Source organism: Felis catus, chromosome F2 (genome assembly GCF_018350175.1).
Source record: "Felis catus isolate Fca126 chromosome F2, F.catus_Fca126_mat1.0, whole genome shotgun sequence".
In the NCBI taxonomy this organism is placed as follows: Eukaryota; Metazoa; Chordata; class Mammalia; order Carnivora; family Felidae; genus Felis; species Felis catus.
In genome coordinates, this window is record NC_058385.1 from 23,917,958 (window position 1) to 23,945,653 (window position 27,696).

General features: G+C 42.7%; 2 protein-coding genes across 8 annotated transcripts in view; one reads left to right on the forward strand and one right to left on the reverse strand.

Moving 5' to 3' along the window:
* The window catches only part of JPH1 (junctophilin 1), an 83,528-nt gene extending 58,313 nt beyond the window's left edge, over positions 1 to 25,215 (reverse strand). For 2 of the 4 annotated variants that reach the window (XM_023248222.2, XM_023248223.2), the window contains exons 1-2: positions 24,575 to 25,215; positions 18,261 to 19,020 (exon numbers count right to left, since the gene is read on the reverse strand). In XM_023248222.2, the coding sequence (XP_023103990.2) occupies positions 18,261 to 19,020; positions 24,575 to 24,953 (1,139 nt within the window). In that variant the 5' untranslated portion in view covers positions 24,954 to 25,215. The remainder of the gene's footprint in view (positions 1 to 18,260; positions 19,021 to 24,574) is intronic. The other 2 variants (XM_023248224.2, XM_023248225.2) reach the window with 1 other exon arrangement.
* A 129-nt stretch (positions 25,216 to 25,344) lies between these two features.
* Positions 25,345 to 27,696, forward strand: part of GDAP1 (ganglioside induced differentiation associated protein 1) — a 46,404-nt gene continuing 44,052 nt past the window's right edge. For 2 of the 4 annotated variants that reach the window (XM_045049552.1, XM_011291346.4), the window contains exons 1-2: positions 25,345 to 25,568; positions 25,930 to 26,141. The gene's annotated coding sequence lies outside the window, so the exon portion shown is untranslated. The remainder of the gene's footprint in view (positions 25,569 to 25,929; positions 26,142 to 27,696) is intronic. The other 2 variants (XM_045049553.1, XM_011291345.4) reach the window with 2 other exon arrangements.

Consider the following 27,696-nt stretch of genomic DNA (forward strand, 5'->3'; position numbering starts at 1 on the left):
TCCCCATGTGGCTCCCTCTGTTAGGAAAGTCTTTCTTCCCCCTTCTGTTCCCGGCAATGCCTACTTGTCTCCTCAAGGCGGCCCAAGAGTTGCCCCTTGAAGTCTCTCTCAGTTCCTCCAGATACCTAGGGATCTTCTGTTGCTTTCTTATATGCACTGTCTTTTGCTGTATCACATCATAGAATCTGCCGCTTTTCTCCTCCCTCTGCTGCCTTGGAATATGCCTCAGAGGGTGAGGGCTGTCTTTATACAGTACTCGACACGGAAGTATTCAAGGACTGCTGGTTCTATCAGTTCATTTAATACCTACTGAGTGCTACTTATCGTGTTAGGGGCATTCAAATTGAATTCTCCCCACTTCCGTGAGCTGGATGCCAAATCATCCCATTTTTTGACGAGTAATCTAAGGCTTAATATGTCACATGGTTAGATGACATCTGAATAAAATCTCCTACCTGAGCCCAGTTTGCTCAGCTCCCAGAGTCTTTCTGGCATCCTGGTCCCCAAACATAAGGTGGGGCCAATACCATGAGGAAGAGCGGGATGTTCTTCAGGTTGACTGTGAATGGGTTTCTTGGGGTCTCGCTCCTGGGCCCTGCTCTGAGCCTGTTTGAGAAAGGGATACAGTCTCCAGGTGATGAGTGAATCAGACCTCTCAAACTTCAACTCTTTCACCTGCTTGTCTCCTATCGCTCAGGTTTCATGTGTGTGTTGTAACTGAGCCCTAGGAAATCGGTGTCACTAGCCATAAAGGACTCAGTAATGAATGATCGTTTTCATTAAACTTAAAAACTTGTAAGCAATGATCTCAGCACAGAAATTAAAAAAATATATATATTTATGCAGTATTGAACTGATATATGAACCATCAGAAACCTGATGAGGTCTTAGCTTTGAGGTGGATTTTAAATCCCTGGGGGAGAAAATCAACTCAAGGATGACAAATGAGGAGCTCGGTTAAGTGTCCAACTTCGGCTCAGGTCATGATCTCGGGGTTCACGGGTTTGAGCCTCACATCGGGCTCTGTGATGACATATCAGAGCCTGGAGCCTGCTTTCAGATCCTGGGTTTCCCTCTCTCTCTGTCCCTGTATCTCTCAAAAATAAATAAATACATTAAAAAATTTTAAAGAAAGAGATGACAAACGAATCAAAACCAAGTACTTCAAGTGCCTATGAGTTCTTGATACTTGTGCTGGATCCCATGTACTGTGTAAGATAGAATTAGCTTTATTTGCTACACAGTCTATATTAATAAACATAAAGTAGACTACTGAAGTCTAAAAATGACCAAAAATGACCACTTACTCACAATTATCATTTTCTTTCTAGGTATAAGAAACATCTTATTCTGGGCATAACTCTCATAGTTCTTACTAAGAATGATTCCAGCATATTTAGATTTGTAAGTAATTATTAGGAAAAACTTATAATAATTCTAAACAGCTTTATAGTTCATTAGTTCAGCAGTAACTCAGATTCCTAAAAATTATTTATTACTGAGGTGAGCAGAATTTCATACTAACTGTATACAGAGATACAATGGATGAAGAAAAGGAAAAACAAAAAAAATTAAGAGAAAAAAAAATCTTGAAAATGTCATGAGGAAAACCAGCTACATATGGCCTATTTTAAGCTCCTAAAAGTCACTACACCTGCTTGGTACAGGGACTGTAAATATATTTATTTGTCTACAAGTTTTACCTTTGTTTTCCTAAAAAAAATCTTAATCCTTAATTAAGGAATCCTTGATTAAGGAATCCTTAACTCCTTAATCTCCATGGCTTGAACACCTAAACTTTTACATTCTTAGCTAATTCAGAGTCCTCTCTGACAGACAAAAGTTATAAAGCATGACTCGATGTAATCCACGCTTTTGAAAGAGCTACAATTTTATATTTTGATTCATTTAATAAGTGTTCATCATTTAGTGAAAGTTGTTTTTCTTTTCATATTTTCCTGTTTCATGAGAATAAGAAAAACTGCTGACCGACTAGACCACAATATACAGGTAACCAGTTTCTTCTTAATGGAAAAATTGAGACCGCACAACAGAGACCCCTGGACCTCATCAAGCACGCCTGCACCTGCCTGATTTCCAGCAGGAGGGGTGATCTCTCAGGTGATTGGTCAGACCCTGCCGAGCAGGGGGCCTCTTCAAGCTGGGACTTGCCACTGCAAGAATTTGCAGGCAGGGTGGACTGTGTTCCTGGATATTCCTGCTCTGGGGGGCCAGGCAGATTCTCTATTACAAACCAGAGAGGGGTCAAACAAAATAAACTTGCAACGAGTTAGAGCAGAGACCCGGGGGAGAAAAAAATGTAGATGCTACTGTGGAACACAATCATCACAAAACAGACGCCCGGTTCTCCCGTGGTTTTGATCTTAAGCTGAACTCACGTGCTCTTTGTAAGACTCGTAACTCTCTGCTCTTGGTCCGACCTCCTCTGTGTAGGTAAAATACCTACTAATGTCCTTCTGGAGGGAGGTCCCAGCTGATAAGGTTTGGGGCCTGAAATTAGCTTCTGCAAAGTTTTCATGCTTTTTGTTTAATTAGTAACTCAGGCATCTTCATGCAAGTCATGTGCTTATTTTCTTGATCCATTTTGTATATACAACAACGAATCAAAAATCAAAGATACCTTTTCTAAGGCAAAGAAAATCATAGATGTCAATTTCAACCTTTTACAACAGGCAGCATAAAGAGTTAATGAAAGCTCTGATTACTATACGGCTGACCATAGAGATACTTCGATGGCTACTCTATTAATAGAGTAAATAAAAAAAGGATTTGCTAATTTGACTTGATTTCAGACAACGGAATTATGAGGATAGAGATGTTGGTTATAACCCCAAACCTTGGCCAGTATCTTGCCTAAAACTTATCTTAGTATAAAATAATTCCCGTTTCCACAAATGGCTATCTCCAATGATTCCTTCTACATTTCTCTACCCCAGCCTTCTCTACTCATTTTCCTAACAACTATTACAAGTGACTATGGAAATCTTTGATGTTGATGTTTTCATTTCCGTTGGAAGCTCTTAAATGCACCATTTAGAGGCTTCTGAGCACCATCCTTACAGGAATCTCTTTGTTTTGTTCTTCTTTGAAAGTCCGGGACTCAAAGATTCATTATCCCTCTCCCCAAAGTGTCACCACCATTATATACGGTCCATGTGTGCTCTTAGCTGACTATGCTCAGATCCTTAGGGTTTTAACTCTCTTGCACACAACCAGTGATATACAAGATGAGTTCTCCTTTACCATTTTCAAGGATCCAGTTTTTCACATGTAGACTGATTTGTTCATGCCCTTGATGGTCCTGTCCCAACTCTGCTTCCAGTCCACCTTGTGCATGACAGCTAAAACCATTCTCCTCAGATGTTGTTTTGATCATGTTACTAACTTCCTCAGGACTCTGAAACAGTTTCTACTTGTGTGTTGCATAACACCTGATTAGAGCTTTTAAGATCCTTCAATAGTCAGCACCCTTATCTAATTGTCCTCCTCTCTCACCATGACTCAGCTGTACTCTACACCACCCACTACAAAGCAAAATACTGTGCCTCTTACATTCTACACACCAGCAGTGGGGTGTACAATCCAGAAGGGTTTTGAGTACGTTTTTGTACACATATTGTAAGATTTCTCAAAAGAGGACGAAGCTTCAGAGTAAAGATCTAACAGAAATGTTAGATCCGGTGTCCCTAGCCTCCCACCTTCCTATGATTTTTATTCTTTTCTACAAACCAACCGCATTAGCTTTCAGGAACTTCAGACTAGCACCACTCCTGCTACGCCCAAATTTACTAACTTTCTGGATAGTTTTTTTTTTTCCTGGGTGGTAGGAGGAGGGGGAGAGGGAAGGGTCTGCATGTGAAAGACCCTTGTTTTCAGGTTCTGTTGGCCATGGGAGTCACCACGGAATATCAACATAGAACATCAAAAGGTTAATAAGGCAATGAGGCCAAAAGTAATACCCACTGCAGCGAAGCACAAGGACACAGTAATGCCCACAGATAATGAACACTGGTGATCTCTACTGCCTTGAAGCATTTTTCTTTCTCTTCAGGCTGTGAGTCATCAGAGACACTATTCTTGCCCTACCTGGTAAAATCTCTGTTGCCTCTGTGACAAATCATGCCTTCGCTTCCCTTCAAAATATCGCTCAAGGCTCAAACTCCTTATGAAATCTTTCCAGACCAATTCCACCTGACACCAGACACGCCAATTATACCAGAACATCCTTTACTCATGCTGTCTCTCTCATTTTTCTCCCCCTTCTCATTACTCGGCATTCCCTTAGGACCAGCATCTTATACACATGAATTTACACAGATTCATATGCATACACGTTCACATAGACACTGTTTATGGGGGGATTCTTGAGGCTTTTTTTTCCTTCCCTTTGTTGGCTTATGCCTTCTGTTTCCTTTGAAATTTCCATTATCAGGCGCTGAATAGAGGAGGCTCTGTAACTGTTACAAATATAGCAAACTGTAATTTAAAGAAAACTTTTCAAGAGTAAACGTTAGTAACTGAACTTTAACACCACAAAATTAACCTATTACTGGAGATTCCGAAGGGGGCGGGGAGAAAACTGTTACACATGGTTGTCTTTCCTTTGTTTTCATTTATAGAATGAAACATTAGAGACTGTCTGCTCACTCTATAATTAGATTTTAATCATTCCAACAATGGGCTGGAAGTTATTCTGATTTAGTGAGGAGTTAAGAAGAATAACATAATTTTAATTTTGAAAAATGCTCTGTCAAGTTTGTGAGGTAACATGAAAAAAAAAAAAAGACCTCAAAATATTCCTAGTGGCCAAGAAAAAAAAAAACCTTGGGAGGTGCTTTATGGACTGGTCCATCTATTCCTTTTTAATTCCCGTAAGACTGACCATTCAGACATTTACATAAACTACTTCAAGACCTGTATGGGATGAGGCAGGCACTAATAAACAGCTGACTGAATGAATTGGTGTCTCATTATTTAACGACTCCCTACAGGTATGAGGTCTCTTCAATCAACCCTAAACTTGTGGAAGATTCAGGCCCATGCTTCCTTTCTCTCACTGCAGGTCTAGGGCAGTACTAAGTGTGTAAGCATTGAATAATACCCCTCAGATGATCAAGAACGACTGGCATGTGAGTTTTGCTCCTGGGATGTTTATGGGTACTTCAAAAATGGTTTTGAATTTGGTGATATGTCCCTCACTATAATCTTGTTCCTAACAGTATACACAATAGGACATTTGTCCTTTCAGTACACCATCTTCTGATTGAGGACAAATCTGGAGTTGGAAAAGTGAAACATCAGTGATATGTCCCACCATGTTTCCTATCTGAATAATTTCTGTAAGAAATATTGTTGGTGTGGTTTTGTGAAGTGCAAAAAACTGGCAAAGGAAGGGAATTCACACAACAGTGGAGGCCCAGACTTGGGCTTTCTGTGACAGTGTGGTCCAGTTCCTCACTTCCTCATCTCCACTGATGAGAGACCCAGAAAGATTACTTTATATGTTTGAAATAAATGACCCACATTCCAGGAATGATGAACCTTTTCACTAATCTTATTCAGAAGCATTAGAATATCACACGCACAAATGTCTTAGATGTGCCTCTGTTCCTTGCCCACCACTTCTACCCACCAATTCCTGCTAATTTCATTTCCTGCTTCTCAGGCAAGGGCATGGGTCTTTATCATCTGTCCACAGCCCAGGCCTCCACAGCCTTGGCCCCACTTATATCCATCTCAGAGACAGATGGTTCCCTGCTCACCTTCCTTCAAAGACTCCCCAAGGCCAACAAACAGTAGACAATCCAGCTCCCAAACCTTCATGACATCATTTCCTATCCTATCTTAACCTACATTCAACTTTCAGCATACCTCAGAATAACCTGGGAAGCTTGTAAAAGCAAACTTCTGAGCCTCACCCAAAGAGATGTGATATCAGCAGTAGGTGGGAGCCAAAAGATTTTAAGTGCCCCTTCCGATCTGCTGCAGGGGGTGGATGGACCACACCTGGAGAGGCAATGTCACCTCTATCCAAAGGCTGGTAGGAACCTACCCTATGTACTTTTATCCCACTCCATCTTCCTCCAGATACTCCTTCTGTCTGGGGCATCCTTGCCACCATTTGCTTCCTGCGGAATCTCGATTCACTCTCCACAGCACAGGCTCAGCCCCACATGTGTTCCGTGTTCTTTCTTCTGATGTGGTTTCAGTTTTTCTTAGAATTTACCATATTAAACTGACATAATCCGTCTGTTTGTCTCATCCACAACATTTGTGGCTATCAAACGAATATTGGTTAAATGAAACTGGCAAAATGAAGCATGTGACTAAATCACACCGCTCCCAGATGGATCTTCCTTTATGAGCCTAAGGCAGGTACGTGGGGTAAAAGGAAAAAAGTTCCTACCCCAATTCTCAAAATCTAGTGGACATTAAAGGCTTGGGCTCTGATGCTGTACTGCCTGGGGTCCACCCTACACAGGGCACCTACTTGTTTTGTGAACTTTCTACGTCACTAACGGGGTTGCTATGGGGATTAAGGGAGGTTACAGATGCCAAGGTCATGGCACAGGTTCAGACACCAGGTGAGCACTCAACCAGGTCAGCTTTGTTTGTTTGTGGCCAAAAGGCATCACCGAAATTGCAATCCTCAGAGCAAAAGGGGAAGGGTGCTTGCACTGGTGCGTAGGATACATGGGGGAAATGTTTAGCGGCGTCGACACTGCTTCCTTAGCTGGAAACACTGCCAAAAAATCAACTTACCGCAAAATAGCTAACTTTGATGTTTCTATGTCCAAATGATGCTGGGATTCTGCTACCATCAAAAATCACATCTTACAGACTCTATGCAGAGATGAGTTAAAATGTGATTTAAAATTATTTAACTATTGAAAAACTTAAAAATTTTTTTAACTTTATTTTTAAGAGACAGAGAGAGCGAGTGGGGGAGGGGCAGAGAAAGAGGGAGAGAGAGAGAATCTGAAGCAGACCCTGCGCTGTCAGCACAGAGCCTGATATGCAGCTAGAACCCACAAACCGTGAGATCATGACCTGAGCCGAAACCAAGAGTTGGATGCTTAACAGACCAAGCCACTCAAGCACCCTGAAAAATTTAATAGTTTTTTTTTAATGTTTACTTTTGAGAGAGAAAGAGAGACAGAGAGCATGCACGCCTGCACGCAAGCCTGGGAGGGGCAGAGAGACAGGGAGATGGAGGAGCTGAAGTGGACTCTGCCGACAGCAGCAAGCCCGATGCGGGGCTCGAACTCATGAACTGTCAGATTGTGACCTGAGCCAAAGTTGGACACTCAAGTAACTGAGCCACCCAGGGGCCCCATTAGTTGTTGCTGTTGTTTTTTAAAGAAAGTGCTAGTCATCTTCTCCCTAGTACTATTCAACTCTTACCTATGTATATTCCGTTGATAGCACTGCTATTGTCAGGGGTAAAATTACATATACGAAAAGACATTTTGTTAGGTTTTCTTAATTCAGTCCCGTATGGACCTTGAGCGTGATCACAAAGGACTAAGAGAGGTTAGGCAAAGGGGCGTGGGTGTGAGGGCGTTCCAGGCAGAGAGCTGCTTGTGCAAACAGCACAGGGGAGTGTTGGTGACAAGCTCACCCAAGCGGGTCAGGTGCTTCCCAGTGGGTGCTTCCAACTCACAGCCCCCATCCGGCTCACAGCTCCCAACCTGCCACACGGAAGTGCTATGACACCCCCCACCCCCAACACACACCGCCCCAGGGTATTTGCTCTCAATGGCAAGTTTTGTTTCTTATTCATCTTTGTATTCCTGGGGCCTAGTATCGTATTTGGACAGAGCTGGCACTAAATAAATGTTTGCCAAAGGATGTTTCTTCAGCACAATAATTTGTGAGGGTGATATTTTGTTCCAGGATGTTGCCAAGAAAGAAACAGGCCAACAGATCTTGCTCACTGGGTCGGTCCTTTGAGCACAAATCTTAGAAAGCATAATTTCACAAATTCAAGAATAGATATTCTGATACCTGAATTGCATGGTCTTAAGGCAACAGATTCCTCCTAGTCCTTAACATGAGAAGTGCTTTATTTGTGCTTCTTTAAAAGAGCTGCCTCCAGTATCCTGGACATGGAATTCCTCTTTTGCAATGTGCCTCATAAATGTCTTTGTTCCTCAGGGTTGGGTCTGAGCTCTCTATGTATGGTACAAATCTGAATTCCAGGCTACGTTCCCTTTTGTCTTTGGGGCCAGCATCTCCCAATTCAAGAAGTCAAAATCCAAACCAATTTTCCTCTCTAAACCCATACTTTCCTCTCCGGTCCCTGTCTGAATAAACACTACTAGCATCCATCCAGTTGGCCAATCCTGAAACTCAGGGGTCACTCTGACTCTGCCTCTTCTAGGTTTGCCACATTTATTCAACCAACCATCAAGTCCTATGGAGTCTGCCCGGGACGCTGTCACCATACATTTTCTTCTTTCTATCCCCGCTGTCACTGCTTAGCTCAGCCCATGGGCTCTTACCTAGATTGCTAGTTAGCACATTACCACTTAATCGGCCTCCAATTGTATTGCCCTCCTTACTCTTCCCAGTCCCTATATCACCTGCATCCAGAGTGATCTTTCTAAATTTGATCATGTAATTCTGCCTAAAACTATCAGTAGCTCTCCTCGGACTTTGGGATAATGTCCAAACTCCCCCTTTATAGGTCAGTGAGCCCCTCATCTCATCTCCACTTCATCTCTCAACACCCCCCACACCTAAGTAGTCTTTTTTCCAGCCATACCAAACATTTACAATACCCCAAATACATGTGGGCCATTATCCTTTGTACCAGCTGGATACCACCTGCACAATCATGCCTCCGGCCCCAGGCTACGACTAAGCTCCTCCTATGTGCTAAGCTTGTAGCCAGGTGCCAATCACCTGAGAGGTAACTGCATTTTTATTTTTTGAGAGAGAGAGAGAAAACACATGTGCATGCGTGAGCAAATGAGGGAGGGATCTCATAAGTGTGAGATCATGACCTGAGCAGAAATCAAGAGTTGGCTGCATAATGGACTGAGCCACCCAGGTGCCTGGGTAATTGCAATTTTATCTGTCCTAACCAGGCTGTATGATTAGGAGAGCTGGATCCCAATCATAATATTACATTTACATAGTATGTCATCGATTAATATTATAAGAGTGATTAAAATCATTATTTCCCTGAGATAAAAAACCAAACCTTATAAAATGGGCTGGTAACTTAGAGTCTTTTCTGCAAGTTCAGACCAGGGTGTTAACTAACGTGTTAGCTAATGACCCTTCCAGGGCATTTTCATCTTTGCAAGGTATCAACTCATTCTCAAATTGCTAGGGTGAACAGGAGGGGTGGGAATGAGGGACAAGGGCCGGCAGTGGGTGGGTATGGCCCCGTCACCAGACACTCCTCCATTCCTACTCCTTAACCTGAAAGTCCAGCTTCTATGGGATTTTTCCTTAACATGTTTTGACTTAGTAGGGTCCCCACATGAATATCAAACCTTTCCCTCAATGGATGGAAGTGAGTGTAGGAAGTCTTGAGATACTAATTCAAAAAGCTCTTATACCAATGTAAAAAATTAAACAGGGATCTCTGGACCAAGCCAATTGAGATCAAAATTTGATGGACTTTATGTAGTAAAACTCAGCAAAATTTTAACCTTATTCAAAAGAAAACTGACAAAAATCTAACAGTTATTTGTTAATCTCTGGCACAATTATTTTTAAAATGTTAGAAAATGAATTAATGTATTTTACTTGACTTGAATAAGTTTCTTTCGGCACACAAGGAATTCCTAAGAAGATCTGACTTCAAAGAGTTGCACTCTTTTGGAGGCAATCTTGATTCCTTACATCTTAATTAAATTTCTGATAAAGAAGCTTATTTTGAATGGAAGCATATTATACAAATAAATGTGAAACACCGACTAAAATAGAAGGGCAAAATTATTAAAGGCTTATTTAGTTTTATTCTCAAGGGGCCGTTGTACTAAAGCTGAATGAGTTACATAAATACCTTTGGCATTTGTTGGATCCTGTTCCTAAACACAATGTTCATATTTCATCTATAATAAGAAAAGCATCTCAAAGATTTGCAAGGCACTAGTCTTGCAAGCGGCCAGTTTGGTGTCTTGAGTAAAGTGAGATTGGCGGAGTCAGCTTAATCCATGATGGAAAGTTGTGAGCGGGGTCCTCTGGCTGTCGGGCAGCTGCCGCTCAGAGGAGTCTCCTGGCTCTGTGAGCGTGCACGCAGAGCTCTGCCACTCGCCCGCAGACAGAGGCTCTGTCTCCAGGAGCACATGGGATGGAACATGGATGCTATCACACTTGTGGCTTTCATCATGTATGTGAGAAAGTCATTGCTGCTTTAACTCTTCGTATGTACGGCATCAGGAAAATGTCACGTTTCAGAGATAAAGGAGATCGAACCTGCTGCGGTTTGTACCGTCTAAGCCAACTCTGATTTCTATAGTTAAAACAAGGGTGACATGTGTCCCAAAAACCTGGCTTACCCTCCCCTTAGAACGTTGTCTTTTCGCTCCAGTTTTCACCAAGTTGATCTTCGCAGGACTGAACGCTACCTCGTATCCCATGCACACCACACACAGCATCTTATGTTCTCTGTTTAATCAAAGTGGAAAGCCATGCCTCTATGATCCCCAGGTTTAAAAAAGTATGTTTCTAATGGCCCAGAAGTCTGGATAACTGTGTGACCCTCTCATTATTATGGCATAAGACTAATTTTCGTGACATTTGTATTGCTTGAACCTACTTGTTAAATCATTAGAACACCTGGCCACCTCCAGGCCTCAGTTTCTGAATGGGGCTGGACTCGAGAGGGCAGGTGGAAGAGTTTTTTCAAGAAAGATCTTCAGAAACAAGATTCCCATAACACAGTAGGTTCCCCTGTTATGTGTAATGACCCACTAAATGGCGACACATCTCACAAAACGTCAACTATATGTGGTTATTTACAGTTTATAAAGCCCTATGATACCCACTCTCTCATTCAACTGTTAAAACAACTCTCCTGTGAAGAAAGAGGCAACTATCAATTCCCATTTACAATAACTTTTTTGCACCCCGGCCTGAGTGTATTAACGAAGCCTCTGGAATCTGCTTGTAGAAGAGCTGGTGATAACAGGGAAAGGGGTAGCAGAGGTTGATATGGAAGAGTACAGGAGGCCTAAATAAGGCAAATAATTAATGCTCTCCTCAGTAGTGAATTCCCATATTTTAGGTGATTTCCTCCAAAATCACTTTACCTACTTAACAGCCTCTTCATTAAAATGGCTTACAAGGCATTACAGAAAAATTCAACCTTCCTGAAAAAAAAAATCACTTACGTTAAAAACTGAACATTAACCAGAGCCCCAGTAGAAGATCATCTACAATGGTCTGACAATCTACAATGGTTTTTAAAGATATGATAGGACTACTAACATTACAGAAAAGAAATAAAGATAGAATATAAAGTAGAATTTTGATTTGCAAAAGAGAACGAGAATCCTTTTCTCCAACTGAATTTAAGAATTTCAAATTCCTGGCTCTTCACAATAACTTGGAAGAGACTCAGCTTTTTTTTTCTAAAATTGGGAGAAGTTTAATTTGGATCCATAATGTGCACTGACTCATGGTTGACTCTGGGTTTTAATTACTAATAAGTGAAGTGAATCAAGTCAAGTAATCTTGTGAAGAACTGTTCCATTGAACGCTATTTTTTGAGCTTAAGAAAAATGACCAGGAAAAAGAAAGAGGTAAGACAAGAAAAACTTTCAAAAGGAAAAAAAGACAAGTGAGCATTTGGCGAACAGGTTTTTAAAAAACAGTAAGCTCTTAGGCTCTGCTCTGATTTCTCCCATATTTTGGTGATGTCAACCAGGTAGGGATGAGCTAATATTTTTATAGTGAGTATAAGCTGACTTCCTGGAGTTTCCATATCTGTTTACGGGAAGCACTCACATGTATCACTGGACCAGCTCACACCTATGAAGAATGGAGATAAGAGTTTGGCTTAACCTCAAGTTCTTATTTCCCAGCCTTGCCTTTGTTATGATTTTTTAATGCTGTTGACATAGTTAAGGAAAAAGGTACCTGTAACATGCACTTTTGCATTTTCTGTACTTCCTTCACTACGGTCAGATTATAGCATGATGAATTATGAGAGCTATGTTTCCTTCCTTTAAAGCTGGTTTATAAATGCCCAAGAAAACAGAATTAGAAGCACTGGCAGTGTTTACAGCCTAAGTAGTGAGAATTTAATTCACTCATTCATCAAATATTTACCGGAGCCCTTACCAAAGTGCCCTGATCTAAACTAGCTCCTTGGGTGTACCAAAGTGAGCAAAGCTGCTTTCAGGGCCTGGCTTTCTGATCTAGTTGGAGAAAGAGATGTGAAACAAACATACTGAACTAGACGAGAGCTCAGACAAATGGGCATTTAGGTGGAAGGGGGTGGCAGTAGAGTGGGAGGGTATGGGGTTGGGTAAACCCTCCATGAAGAGGAGACTTGATGCCTAGACCTGAAGACAGAGAAGCCCTGAGCAGCTGGCTGGGGCCAGGGCACCAGGAAGAGGGAAGGGTGAGCAAAGATGTCCTTTAGAACTTCAGGAAAGCTGTCGTGGCTGAATCATTCAAGCCATGGAAGAAACAGGGAGAGTGGTAAGAAATCATAAAATACCTTTTTATTTAAAAAAAATTTTTTTAAACATTTATTCATTTTTGACAGTGAGAGAGACAGAGCATGAGTGGGGGAGGGGCAGAGAGAGGGGGAGACACAGAATCTGAAACGGGCTCCAGGCTCTGAGGTGTCAGCACAGGGCCCGACGCAGGGCTCAAACTCACAGACTGTGAGATCATGACCTGAGCTGAAGTCGGACGCTTAACTGACTGAGCCACCCAGGCGCCCCTTAAAATACCTTTTTAAATGAAAAAGCATGGGGTGCCTGGGTTAAGCATCCAAATTTGGCTCATGCCATGATCTTGCAGGTTCATGGGTTCAAGCCTCGTGTCAGGCTCTGTTCTGACAGCTCAGAGCCTGGAGCCTGCTTCAGATTCTGCATCTCCCTCTCTCTGCCTCTCCCCGCCCTCATTCTTTCCCTATCCCTCTCTCAAAAATAAACAAACATTTAAAAAAGTATGGAAAATATGTCTTTTATGTAGGAGTTTTGAAAAAAATGATGTCATTTTTCATATTCAAGTCCAAACCTGGCAACATGGAATCCAATCTCTAGTTGTGAAAACAGGTGCAGCAGGCACACCTGTGCACCAGTTCCTTGGGCTTCAGGCCTCCACATTCGACCTGGTGCTTCTGTCCCCTGTACAACTGCATCTGTGACAAGCCTGGCAGGGAGAGTGCTGGGCCAGGGACAGCACAGGGCTCCCTCCTGACATTACTGGCCCTGCTGTTACCCCCTGAAGTTCAGGAGAGGCTGGGAGCAGCAGTCACTGACACGTCACGGTAGTCCTGGAAGCCTGCCCAGTCGAGTGAGCACCGTCCCAGCTTCAGGCAGTCTGGCCACAGAGTCAGAGAACAGGGTAACTATTCCATTCCACTCTACACTTCCACCTTGTTTCCTTTCTTTGAATCTGTGTGCTTCAATGAAGGCAGTACAAACAAATGCCTAAGGTTCTCAATTGCTTTAAATTTTTTTCAAATGTTTATTTATTTTTGAGAGAGAGTGGAAACGGGGGAGGGGAAAAGAGAGGGGGGGACAGAGGATCCGAAGTGGGCTCTGTGCTGACAGCAGTGAGCCCAATGTGGGGCTTGAACTCACAAACCATAAGATCATGAGCTGGACCAAAGTTCAAAACTCAACTGACTGGGTCCCCCAGGTGCCCCAGGTTCTCAACTGCTTTAAGCCAGCTCTCTTCCATCCTTTAGCATGATAACCATGTCCTCTGGGGCTCAGAGTCTACAAACCTTTTCTTTTGTCTACACCCTTTTCTAAATGATCTTTTTCCAGAGAAGAGTGGTTCTCTGAGGGCCACTCATATGCTATCTCAGCCAAATGCCTCACTTTAAAACTCCTTAAAATATTTTTCTCAAGAAACAGTACTCTGAACATGTCTTAAATTACTGAAGACAAGAGTTAAATGGGGTAAAAATGCCCAAATGAGAACTGTCATTGAAACAACAGGTATGGAAGGGTGATCTTGGGCACAGCGCTGGTCTCGGCCTCTGAATGTGAGGGGCTTGAGATATTCAGAGCTGCTCCCCTACATCTGGAACCTTTCTTTAAAAACAAGGGTGACTCTCTGCCCCTCCCTGTTCATGCTCTGTCTCTCTCTGTCTCAAGGATAAATAAACGTTAAAAAAATTTAACAAAACAAAACAAAACAAAAAAAACAAGGGTGAGACAGTTTCTCAATTCTAGCAGGTGATTTTTACCTGCAGGACCAAGACAAAAAGGGAAGAAAACATTTTGTTAAATCTTATACATCTGGTACTTTTTAGATCAGAACAGAAACCTGACGAAAAGTTATAGGAGTCAGCAAATTAATAGTACCCCTTAGAGTTTTCACTCTTTCTTTTAAAAAATGTTTATTTTTGAGAGAGACAGTGTGAGCAGAGGAGGGGCAGAGAGAGAGGGGGACAGAGGTTCCAAAGCAGGTTCTGCACACTGACAGCAGTGAGCCCAATGCGGGGCTCGAACTCACAAACTGTGAAATCATGACCAGAGTTGAAGTCAGATGCTCAGCCAACTGAGCCACCCAGACGCCCCAGAGCTGTCACTTTTTAAGTGCTAACCTGCTAGTAAAGGATCAGTATCTACTGATTCTTTATCTGCTGCCTTATTTTTACTATCTACTGGTAACATGATTCCCCACGTTCTCTTATCTGTAAGAATTAAACAGGGGCCCACAATAAGTCTTGTGAAATACGCCTCCTGTGCATTTTCTACGGAGATACACCACTACTCCCTATTCAACGAAGCAAAAGAAAGGTCCACAGACCTTCTTGAGTTTCTGGGCTGAAGTTGGTTGGTTCCATGTCCCCTGATCTCCCTGAGGAGGATATAATTATTTTCTCTCAAAGCCAACTTGAAGCTTTGCTTCAGGATAATATAAGGTGATGGTACACAAATGGATCCAACTCCCTGAGACTTAAGTAACAAAAATTCTCCACAGCCTATGAAATAACAGCAACAGAATAATGATTAGCAGTATCTGGGTGGCAAACTAAGAAGGTCAGTAACTATTAAAGTTATCATCTCCCTCTGTTGCTAATGGCGAACAAGTGATTTTGAGAGCAGCAGCTGCCAGGAGGTAGTTATTTCTAGTTGTTATTCTGCCATTACTGGGGCAGGATGAGGGGGGAGAATGTCACCTTATGTTCTTAAACTTTTGCTATTTTGTAAAACCAAAACACTAACAGTAACTACTAGAGGGTCCAGGAAGTACTGAGCAGATACTGAGACATTATAAAGAGCCATGGTTTATGACAATATAGCAAGAAGTTCTCCCCCCCGCCCCCCGCCGCCAGCAATCTCCAAAACCTTAATGGAAGCTTTTTTTCCCCATTATTTATTTATTTATTTAGTCATTCATTCATTCATTCATTCATTCATTCATTCATTCATTCATTCATTCAATGAGAGCATGCTTTCATGCTGGGGCAGGGGAGATACAGAAGGAGAGATCAAGAATCCCAAGCAGGCTCCAGGCTAAGCACGGAGCCCAGCGTGGGGCTCAATCCCATGATCCTGGGCCAAAATCAAGAGTCTGAGGCTCAACCAATGAAGTCAGCCAGGTGTCCCTCTCTTTGTTTAAAAAAAAAAAACAAAACAAAAAAGCTTTTAAAAGAATGTAGAACTTTAAACTCAGAGCTACTGAAGGGGAATGCCAATCCATCAGCTATTTTCTACAAAAACAAGTGGCAAAACTCTATATCTGAAGTATCATTAAAGCAAGGAATCTGGAAAGAGGAGTAACACAGTGAAAGTAAGGAAGACATAAAAGGTTACTTGAGAATTTTGTTTTCTCTATTGCATCATCCAAATAGTATACATATATTTTTTACTGTAGTTAGAAGAGTTAACATGATATCTACCCTCTTAACAAATTTTTATGTGCACAATACAGTATTGTTAACTGCATGCACAATCGTCTTGCTTAACTGAAACTTTATACCCGTTCAACAGCAGCTTCCCATTTCCTCCTCCCTCCAGCCATTGACAACCACAATTTTAGTCTCTGTTTCTAGGAGTCTGACCATTTTAGACACCTCACTTAAGTGGAATCATGCAATATCTGTCCTGTGACTGGCTTATTTCACTTACTATAATGAATTGAGCATTGAAAAGATAGCTAGGTGAAATTTTTAGGATGTAGTTAACTGGCCAAAAGTATATTTGATTAAAAACTATACAACACAGTAATCTCAAACTATATTACCACTACCCCCAAAAGATTTTCAACAGAGAGGATGTGGCTAGCACTTGGGTAGGAGTTTATGATACTAGTATAATCTGAGATCCTTGCATTACAAGCCTTTCCCTTTCATTATGTAGATTCCTCCCATTTAAACTAATCATAAAAGTCAATAATTAAAACAAGCTTAAGAAAATCATTTGCTAGAGTGTCCTGCACAGTTTTACTTTGCATCTGCAGAGATCAAACTGCTTCTACTAGGATCACTAGGTTGTAAGGTGAAAGCAAATGGAAAAATCCAGGAGTGCATTTAAAATTAGACGCCAGGGCATAACCAAAGGTATAGCACTAGCTGAAAAGTTAGCTGAGGGCCAGAAAGCCAGTAAGATTAGAGGTGCCAAGTATCCCATCTATAAGCAAACCGAAAAGCAAGTAATTCAACGCTTGGCTATTAGGGAAACTGTGGTCTAAAATAAAATATGCTCAACAGAGAAGGGTAGAGAGGCCCTTCCCGAAAGTTTATGCTAATTAACAATAAGCAATATTAACCTTAAAATAGGTGGAGTTTGGGATAAAGATGGAAACCCTGAAAACTTTTGACACCTATGTCAATATAACACAAAAAACATGACCTCTTCATTTCCCAAGTAATGTTTCAGATACTCAGAAGTAAACAGTGACCCTAAAGTTTTTATTTTTTAAAGAAACGTCAAAAGTCTGAAAGTATAAGGTTGAACCTTGTGCAAGTGCCATTTTTTGAACACCAAGAAGTTCAAGTATCAGAAATTTTGTATGGTTCAACCAAAGAAAAGAGAAGCTTAATACAATGCTAAGAATAAAAATCTGAAGACACGCTAATATTCTGTGGCTTCCAAAGGACATTTACTTCTACAGGAAAATATTACTGAAGCAAGAAAAGGGTTTTTAATATTCTATGCTAAATGTACGCCTCAAGTCACGTGATACTGTGGCCATTCGGTGGCCATGTAAATAAGCCTAAAAATCATATTTTCCATTTATAACCATCTTTTTTTTGTTTTTTTGTCTACAATATGACAATTCTATTCCCAATAGATTTCTCCATCCCTCTCTTTGGACCCCAAATCCAGCTATTCATGGCAAAACTTCAAGCACATAGTCCTTCTGTGCCCACATACACCCCACTTCTCAATCTATAATTCATCGCGATCTCCTACTCACTCCATCCCTTCTCTACTGCTCTACTTTCCTCCAACTTTGGCACACTGACAGTCCCATCTGTCCATGGCAGGTTCCCCCCACCCCTTTCCTTTTAATACACCGGTGATCTAATCATTCCAGCATAGAATGTGACAATTTGTATCAGCCTTAGTCCCTATGCCATTCCCATACAGTTGAGCTCTGTTGTTTTAAACAATGCATAGGAGATTTGGTCTTGTAACTTTCCATTTCTGCCATGTCTAGATCTTGGTGGCTTTCTCAAAAAAAAAAAAAAAAAGAAAGAAAGAAAAAAGATAAGAAAAAAATAAAAAAAATCATTCTCTGTGGTAGTATTAAAACAAAACAACACACCCCTGAAAGTAACTTTCTCGATTCCTGAAAATGTGCATAGTCTGAGTGACCCGACGTTAAGTATTAGGGAAGTAGTTTGTGACAGCAAGGGGATCTCAATGTGCTTCCACATTTTGCGATGACGGCCAGGTTCAGAACAGTGCAGGTACATTTCTGACTCTCATTCCATTGGAATTAATCATTTTCTAACTTTGATTCTGATAGTTACAGAAGCAAATATGGTGATGTTACCAACAGAATGACCACCAAAATATTTGATATCCCACTGTTTCGAACGACCATGCACAACCACCCGCCCTGCATTTACATACCTTGAATTTGCTATTTCCACTTTGGTTCTCGCCATGGCAGCTGCCCTTTGCGCGCCTTCAATTGCTCGGTCCACCTTCTCCCTAGTTTTTGTATTTCTTATTGGTATAAGCTGCTTCCTTATTCCACGGACCAGAATATTATTTTTGTATTTCCCCTCTTCTTTGGAGCCGTCGGGAAACACGGTGCAGCCATATCCATGCCTCTTGTTATTTGCCCACTCTCCTTCATACTTCATGCCGTTGGAGCGCTCGCTAATGCCAAAACCATTTCGCTTGTCGTTCTTCCACTCGCCCATGTAGGTTTCCGTGGTGGTGGCGTCGACGTGGTCTTCCACCGGGCAAAAATCACAATCTACGTCGCCGAAGCTGATCGTGGAGTTGGCATCGCTGGAACTAATTCTGCTCATGGCCGCGTCGCTGCGGACCGAGCTGCGTTTGCTGGAGATGGAAGACTTGGATTCGGACTTGCGAAGTTTCATGCTTCCGAGAAGGGAGCCCCGTCGGAAGAGGCCGCCCTTCTTCTTGCCCGCGAGCTCCGCGTCGGCGTGGAAGTTGAGCACGAAGCCGCCGCGGGTGCCGGCGGGGCTGTCGGCAGCGGCCGCGGCGTCGTGGAGCACGCTGCCATTGCTCTGCTCGCTGCGCAGCGAGGCCATGGACGTGCGCAGCGGCGAGCGGATCACGGTGGCCATGCCGTAGGGCACGCTCTGGCGCACGCCGTAGCCATGCCGCATGCCGCCGGCCCATTGGCCCTGGTAAGTACCTTCGAGAGAGACGGCAAGAAAGCACAGTGTGAGTCGGGGGCGGAAGGGGTGCGTCCCAGGAGAGCCCGGTGCTCAGAGCAGGCAGGCTCACGGTCAAATCCTACACGTATCCAAGTCAACTCTAAGTGACACCTTACGTTTCATACACCTGTGGGTTCCCGCCCTGTAATTTTGTGTCAATGGTTTCAGTGTAATTGTTTAGCATTTTCCAAGTTTGGTAATTTTCCTTTTCATTTAAAAATTTATACGAATGTTTCAGATGAAACCACCACTTTCTAATACAAAAAGAGTGATCATTAGAAAACAACGTTTCTCCCCTGATCAAAATCCCTCATAGGAAGGCAGTGTCACAGAAGATGAAATGAGTTCTCTTCCTGAATTTTAATTTTACTCATTCAGCTGAAAAGCTCTAAAAGCTCTAGGTCTGTCACAATAACATTCCAACAAGCTAAAAGACTTAAAATTGTTAATGATCGGGACATGGGTCATCAAACACATTATTTTACTTTACATTTTCTTTCTTTCATGTTCACCATCTTTTTTTAGGGCAGGGAAAACTTTAATATTTAGGATTAGATTTGGGAGAAATTTTTGAAGCGAAGAGTGATTTGACAAATATGATACAGATCCTGAATATTGTGGGACATGAACAAAATGGGCAATTTAACATTTTGTACTTCCAGGTGAAATGGTCAAAGATTTGCCCTGTACTCGTTGCCAGATTTCTGCTTTCTCCCCGTCATTCTCTTCATGGATTTCCCTAGTCACTGCCACTACATGAGCCACATCATGGACTAGAAGCACTCAGAGAGCAGGAGTTCCCTCCTAAGCAAGGGCAAAATTTCCAGTCTCACGGCTTATGTGTCTTGTGGTCTGCAGGTGTTGATGACTTTATAGTAAACAGCTATGATGGCTCAAAAGAATATGCTATTTACCCCTAGAAAAACTGGACTAAGGCCAAAGTAAAACTTCCATTCTTTAACAGTCTGGAATTCATCTCAGAGCAAAGGGGTGTTTGACAGTGTCCCTCAAAACTCTGTTGACACCAGATCACATCAATGAATATTATGCCTTTTAAGGAATAGGATAATCTCTAATCTAAAGCATTTGTGCTCAGTAGACTTTTAAACAAGTTAGCAAAATAACATAGTGCTGCTTTTAAAATAATCACATGAAAAACTGAATACTAAAATTAGGGAACTTATGGGTGGCTCAGTCAGCTGCAGGACTCTTGATTTTTAGCTCAGGTCATGACCTCATGGTTTGGGAGTTTGAGCCCCGCGTTGGACTCTGCCCTGGTGGTATGGAGCCTGCTTGGGATTCTCTCTCTCTGCCCCTTACCTGCTCTTTCTCTCTCAAAATAAATATAAGTAAACTTTAAAAAATATTAGGGAACATAGGGAAAAAATTAAATTTAGGAGTTTAGAATTTTCTTTTCAAAATCAAGGTCATTTCCTTTACTTAAAGGCACATTTTAAATTACAGTATCCCCCAGAAGTTATCTAGAAATTTTAAGATGAAAGTATTTCTGTATGATTCATAGTAACTCACAATATCATAGAAAATAAATTACAGCGATATAATTATTTGATGTAATCAAATGTCTTGACCTCTCTCAGTTTCTGATTATATAGATCCACATTGTAGTCGCCTTTCATTTTATATTGCTACACACAGATTTCCACTGTGTGGCACACATTTACTTTTTAAATACTGAGCAATGATGCCAGTGGTTTTGTACCATTTTGTTAATACATGCTGATTATTTCATTGCATTTAGAAGTTAAAACTTTAATGGATCCAAAATCAAAAGTTTTGACTCATTTCAAGACTACCTTCTCTTTTTGTTTATTCTGATATATTTGTGTCCTATAAACAGACCTAACAGCAGGGCAACAATGAAATTCTAGGATGCCTGGTACTGTGAATGTCCTATTCTAGGCAAATGTAAAAGTTTGAACCTGACCTTTATGAACTTCTAAGAAGGTAGGTGGGCCATAGTTTTCTCAAAAGGAGTAAATCCAAAAGGATAAGATAGTCATTTAGACAATTCAGGTTAAGAAGGTTTCTACTGAATATTAGCCATTTCCAAATACACCACCTTAACAGGGAAGGGAATTAAATTATTAGGAAATTTGAACTTTGACTTTTCCTTTGTCTATATAGATAAAATACAAGTTCCAGGATAAAAGTTCTACAACTTGACTTACATGTACTAAAACAACCTTTTTAAAAAATATTTTTGTTTAGATAAACAAGGGATCCTGTAATCATCTCCTACCTTTCTACATCATGACAATTTTGCAAAAATAGTTTCCAAAGGTGCTATTTGAGATCAATTAAGTTTTATACTTTTAAAATGCAACCATATCATCTTAGTAAATGTTTAACAGTGAGGGAGAATTAATAAGTAGCTTCCTTGAACTGGTATCTCCAAAAGTAAGACAAGCATTCAGAATTTCCAAATAAGTACTGCTTGAAAATCCAAGCAGTTTGAGGCAACAGCAGTAATTAGAAAGTTTATCTCTATGCTTAACTGTCAAACAGGGAAGTGGGGGGTGGGCAACAGCATTGGCCACATTCCCATCCTATTTTGTTAAATCACAGTATATGGAAGACTTCCTCCATAGAATTGCTAAAAACCAATTTACAGTCAAACTGTTAGTAGTTCATCTGAAATTTAAAATAGGGTTAGTCAATGAACTTAGGAAAAAAGGGCTTCTATTTTTATGAAGCAGGTGGGTACCAACTTCTCCCCGCTGTCCAAATAAAGTTCTGATTAGTTCCTCTCCATTCCTCAAATAAAGATGCGTATTTCACAAGTGTAAAAAGTATTTTGATGGGTTTTTAAATTACGTTCTATGATTTTTCATCTGGGAGCTGGTTTTCTAGATATAGCCATTTTAACTACAGCCTTGTAGTGGAAGGCATCCAGTTCCAGTAAAATGTATACTGTGCTATGCCAAACTTACATCTACGTGCTATGAATGGGCATATGCAAGCATATACAGTTGATAAAGCAATGCATCTTCCTAGATATTTTCAATAGTTTTATGGCTGGTGGAAAAAAATGAGGTGCAGATCAGAAGTTATGCAAAAAATTCTGGGCACCTAGATGTGATTTCATTACTATGGTACTAATTTATTTTTAATTAATTTTCAGGCAAGTTCTATGCCAGCAACACTTCACACAAATTACTGATAAAATAAGTGGTACTTCCCACATGAAACTTCTAGTTTAATGTCATCACAAAATACATGGAATCAGATTTTCCCTAAGTTTGACAGAAGGTGCACAGGGGCATGTGGTGGTGCAGAGACAAAAATAAGCTAATTCTTAAGTAAGAATAGGGAAGGTGATATTTCCTATTTTGGCCAAAACTTTTGTATAAAATAAGTTATTGCAATATACCTCTACTTAGAGCACCACTTCATGATTAAGGACCTTCTAATTAAATGGAGTGACATATGAAAGAAAGCAGAAAATCAACTTGCACAGAGGAGACCCTGAAAGTGATTTTTAAGGGTTTTTTTCCCTTCCTAATTGGTAGCATATTTGATTTCTTTTAATAGAAAAGGAAAACCACAGTCCTATGGTGATGCCAAATTTTAACGGTTTAAAAAATTTTTAAGTTAGTTTTAAAGCAGAAGGCAGATTATCCATAAAGTCATCCCAGTCACTTAACAGCTTCTAAAACACATAGAGGACCTTTGCTATGCTGCATATTATATATATATATATATATATATATATATATATATACACACACACATACACACACGTATTTTATTGCTACATATTATATATATATACACATGTATTTTATTGCTAAGTGTAATGAATATTCTAAACTAAGAGATTTTGTTTAATGAGTAGTAACTTTTAAAAGACGAATTTATTTTTAACCTTCCTAAACTGAAGAGAACTATCCTTGTCCTTCTTAAAAGGTTGTAAAATAACACGCGCATTTAAAAAATAAATTTTGCATTCTACTTTTGAGCATGGAATTTAATTATATTACAGATCTGGGGCCTCCAATAAAATCCAATCACAAGCTAGCATATTTATAGGGCTGTCAACCAAGGCACTATATGCCCATTCAGAACATTTAAGGGCCCGAATTAACTACTGTGGAGCTCAAGACCCATGCAACCCTTATAAAAGTATTATGTAAACAGTCCCCCCCCCCTTAATCCATGAGAACCATATCCTTTATTTATACTGTGGGATGGAAAGGTGTCCGTTTTATCGAATTCTACCATTGTACTGTTTTGCATCTGAAATACAGCCCAAGTGTTCTGAGTAACTGAAGTGTACAAATTGTATAAGCTTTTATATAAGTAGTGGCCTAACTGAGGTTGCAGTGGGCTGGAGAAACTTTTAATTGGATCCTTTTCATACCCTTCAGCTCTGAGCTGCATAATTACGAAGCTGACACTGCCTCCTATAACCCTTTTCAATTAACTATGATTATGTTTATTACCAGAAAATGTATTTTGCCAAAGTATAACCCATTCATCCTCCACTTATTGCACAAAGAAATTCATCAGGTTTTGCACCTGTTTCAGTAATGTATACTTTTTGTAATTAAAAAAAAAAAGGACTCTGCCTCTACACAATTCATTTTGCAAATACTGTTAAATATTAAAATAAGGTGATTTTGTGCATAGCCAGCATGTTGAGGTCATACACCTTAGTGCAATTTGGTGATTCCATATTGCCACTCTCTGGAGTAAAGTGGCTAACTTAGCAACTGCAGGACCAGAGCTTTCTAACATATTTCTTAAAACGGAGGCTTCCTCGTTCCTTTCTGAGACATTTTCCTAGTAATTTGCCCAAAGCTCTCCAGGTCAACAATAACTACCAACCATTCTTTTGATTGAAAGCCACTACTTTAAGGAAGGAATGAAAACTAGGAAGAAAAACCCACACCCTCTGAGCCCCACCTGCATCAGGTGGCCTCTCCACTTCCATAGCTAGGATATTTCCAAATGCACTCCAAATAAGGCACAATTCCCCTACATCCTAGTTATGGGGTTCTGTTTTCTATCTTTAGGCTACGAGAGGACCAGAAGCGAAATACGACTCCACGTGAAACCAATCCGGGGAGCGGTCAGCACCGACCGCCAGGCTCACAAGCCCAGGGCGTTCGCTCTAACTCCACGGGAGTGGCGTTTTCAAACCCGGCCGGGAGAGGGAGGGATCAGGAACGTAATGTGACGGGCTCAAGTGACAGCGTCCTCTCTCCAGCCCAACCCACCCGGGCGGCGCTCCCTCCTGGTGGCAGTGCAGCGCTGGCGCCGGCCAGGTATATTCACGCCTTGCTCCCCCGGGTGTGGACACACAGCCCGTTCCAAGAACCAGGACAGATCAAACCCCCGCGCACTAGTCGCGTCTCCACGCTGGCGCGGGAGGTGGGTGGGAGGCTTTCCCAGGTGTTTTGGCGGGTTTCCGGACACGTGCGCCTCTAGTCCTCCCCGCTTCCCCGCAGCCTGGGCAAAGCCCACCGCACCAGCTCACGGAGCAGCCGAGCCGCCTGCGACGCTGCTCACCTCCGTCCCCGTAGGTCTCCACGCCGTACCCGTCCTGCAGCCCGTTACTCCAGGTACCCTCGTAGCGAGCGGGGGTGCACAGGCTCTGCCGGACCCCGTAGCGCCCCTTGAAACCATGTGACCACTCCCCCCGGTACATCCACTTGCCCTTCGTCTCCACCCCCAGCCCGTGCCGCTTGCCCTGCGCCCAGTAGCCCTGGTAGGTGTTGCCGCTGGGCCAGGTGTAGCCTCCAGCCACCTCGAAGCCGTGCGACCAGGAGCCCGAGTACTCGCCCTGGCCCTTGGGCCCCGTGCAGATGCCATGCCCGTGCGCCTTGCCCTCCTCCCAGCCGCCGCAGTAGGTGCCGCCATCGTCGAAGTCGAACCTTCCGCCCGTCATTCGGGGGGCAGCCCCGGCGCGCTCCCCGCGGGGGCACGGACGCGGGCAGAGCTGGGCACGGCAGGGTGTAGCTCGGGGATGGGGGCCCGGCGGGCGAGCTCACGACAGCGCCCCGGGCAGCTCGCGCCGCCGCTCGGCTCCAGTCCGACGCCGCCCCCGTCCTCCCCGCTTCTTTCGCCGCCGCCACCGCCGCCTTCCTCCTCCTCCTCCTCCTTCCCCGCCGCCGCCCCGGCCAGCGCCGCGCGCGAGAGGACAGCCCAGGCTCCGGAGCGGACCTTCAGCTGCTCCCGCCCGCCCACGTGAGCCGGGCACCGCCCCGCGCCCGCCCCTCGTCCCCTCCCCGGGCGCCGAGGCCCGGCCCCGCGGCGCTCCGGCCCCACCCGGCCCTGCCCCCAGCCCCGGGAGCCAACGCTTCCCCGGCGGGCGGGCGAGCGCGGGGAGCGGTTGGCGCGCGTGTGTTCGCGCAGTGGGATGCCGGTGGGGGGCGAGTGTACCCAGGGACGCGCGAGAATCCCTGCCGGTAGACGAAGGCGCGGCTGCATGTGTGGGGGCAGCTCGCGGGCGGCGGAGCCTCCTGTGTTTGTGTTTGGGGTTGATCAAAGTGGTTAAGCTCCTGTAAGTGCGACCACGTGTGCGTTGAGGGAAAACTCCTGTATGCGTGTTTGTCTGCATGGGGTTTGTAGTTGCATTTTTTCGGCATTCCAACTTGTGTACTGTTGCATTTGTCATGCTCAGCTGTCATCGTGAATTAACAGCTCCTAGATAGATGTATGCATGTGATATAAATCTCCGGCAGCCTAGATATAATTGTGCAGAATGTTCTTTTACACCTACCCATTTCTAAGCACATGTGTTTGCATTTATTTAATGAAGATACTGGGCGGGGGGGAGCAATGAAATTTGAAAAGGCGCAGACTAAACAGATTAGCTTTTTATTTGTAATAACGAAGAGGATGTTTTTCATCTGTCTTTCCAGGGGTATGAGCTATTTCCTTTCACATCAGAGCCCCTAATGCCTCATTTGTTCTTCTGACAACCTTAGAAATTCTTCAGTCAGGAGCTATGTACCCAACAGGCAGACAGAGCAGTCTTTGAATATTGTGTAAGTATCTGGAATGTACACCTGGTACCTCTCCACCGGTATCCACAGTTTACCACAGTAAATAGAAGATCTCAAGGAGGAATATGGTAAGTAAGACAGTGCTTAATCTAAACTTACAAAAAGCCTGTGACCTAAAAAACTGGGGACAGGTGTCAGCTGATCTACTTTCCAGCTACAACACTGCTTTGTTGAATTCACTTTAGGCAACTCTTTTGAACATGCAAACCTCTGTGTCACTATCTGCCTAATGGGAATGACAAGATTTGTTTGCCCCTCTCTATGTTAGATAATAACTGAGTATGTTGTGGTATAGTGCAAAACCAAGAATTAGAGATTTGGTAAAAGGCAAGTTGAATAAGTTAGTATTGTCTCTGGTGAAAGCAGGCATTGGTCTCAACCTCACCCTCAAAATATTTATGGGAGACACCTCTCTGTGGTTTATCGCCTGGAGTCTTAGGTTGGCCTCTCAAGGACACTGCTTTGCAGAGTATTCATGATATTCCTAGGCTGAGAGGCTTTTGGATGACTGGGGGAGCACCAGAGGCTGCCAAAGTTTCTCTCAGTAGGTATTTGATAATCAGATAAAAATGATCTGATGTCAGGGTGTCAGGGTAAGGGAGCAGGAGAAAAATAGATTAAACTACACAGGAAAGGAACCGAAATTGACCTTGATTGGCTCTATCTCAGGATTGGAGCTGGCCTTTCCTGCTTATCTGGCTGAAATACTGAAAGAAAAATCTCAGTTTACACAGAACGAAATCACCAAAGAGAATTAGAAACCCTCATCCACGGCACCGCCTGCAGAGTCGCCCGGAATAGTGCTTACCCTAGTGGCCTGGAATAATTACGCGTCTTGTTCAGCATCTTGTCCTGGACTAGGGATTGATTTAGGCCACTGGGAAAACAAGGGCCCAGGACTTTGCAGCTGAGCCATAATTCCATTTCTCTGTTATGGGGTACACCACGATCAGGATCTAGCATAGAGACGCACATTGCCACCTATTGTGGGGTTCTATTTGATGTGAAAAACAGTGTAGTTACTCAAGTCAACATCTTTTTCTTCTTTTTAAACTGTTTTTTCTCATGAAGTAACTTTTGTCCTTTTGCCTTTTTATTGTTTAAAAAATAACACACCCGTTTGTGTTAGAATCCATATATGAACATCTCACGGCTAAGTTTTTGTTTGCAAGCATGGTGGAAACACTTTAAAAAAATTTTTTTTAATGTTTATTTCTGAGAGGGAGAGAGAGCGTGCACGCGCACAGTAGGAAAGGGGCAGAGAGGGAGACACAGAATCTGAAGCAGGCTCCGGTCTCCAAGCTGTCAGCACAGAGCCCAATGTGGGGCTTGAACCCACGAACCGGGAGATCATGACCTGAGCCAAAGTCGGACGCTTGACCAACTGAGCCACCCAGGCACCCCAGAAACACTTTTTTTTTTAAATTTTTTTTTAACGTTTATTTATTTTTGGGACAGAGAGAGACAGAGCATTAACGAGGGAGGGGCAGAGAGAGAGGGAGACACAGAATCGGAAGCAGGCTCCAGGCTCTGAGCCATCAGCCCAGAGCCCGACGCGGGGCTCGAACTCACGGACCGCGAGATCGTGACCTGGCTGAAGTCGGACGCTTAACCGACTGAGTC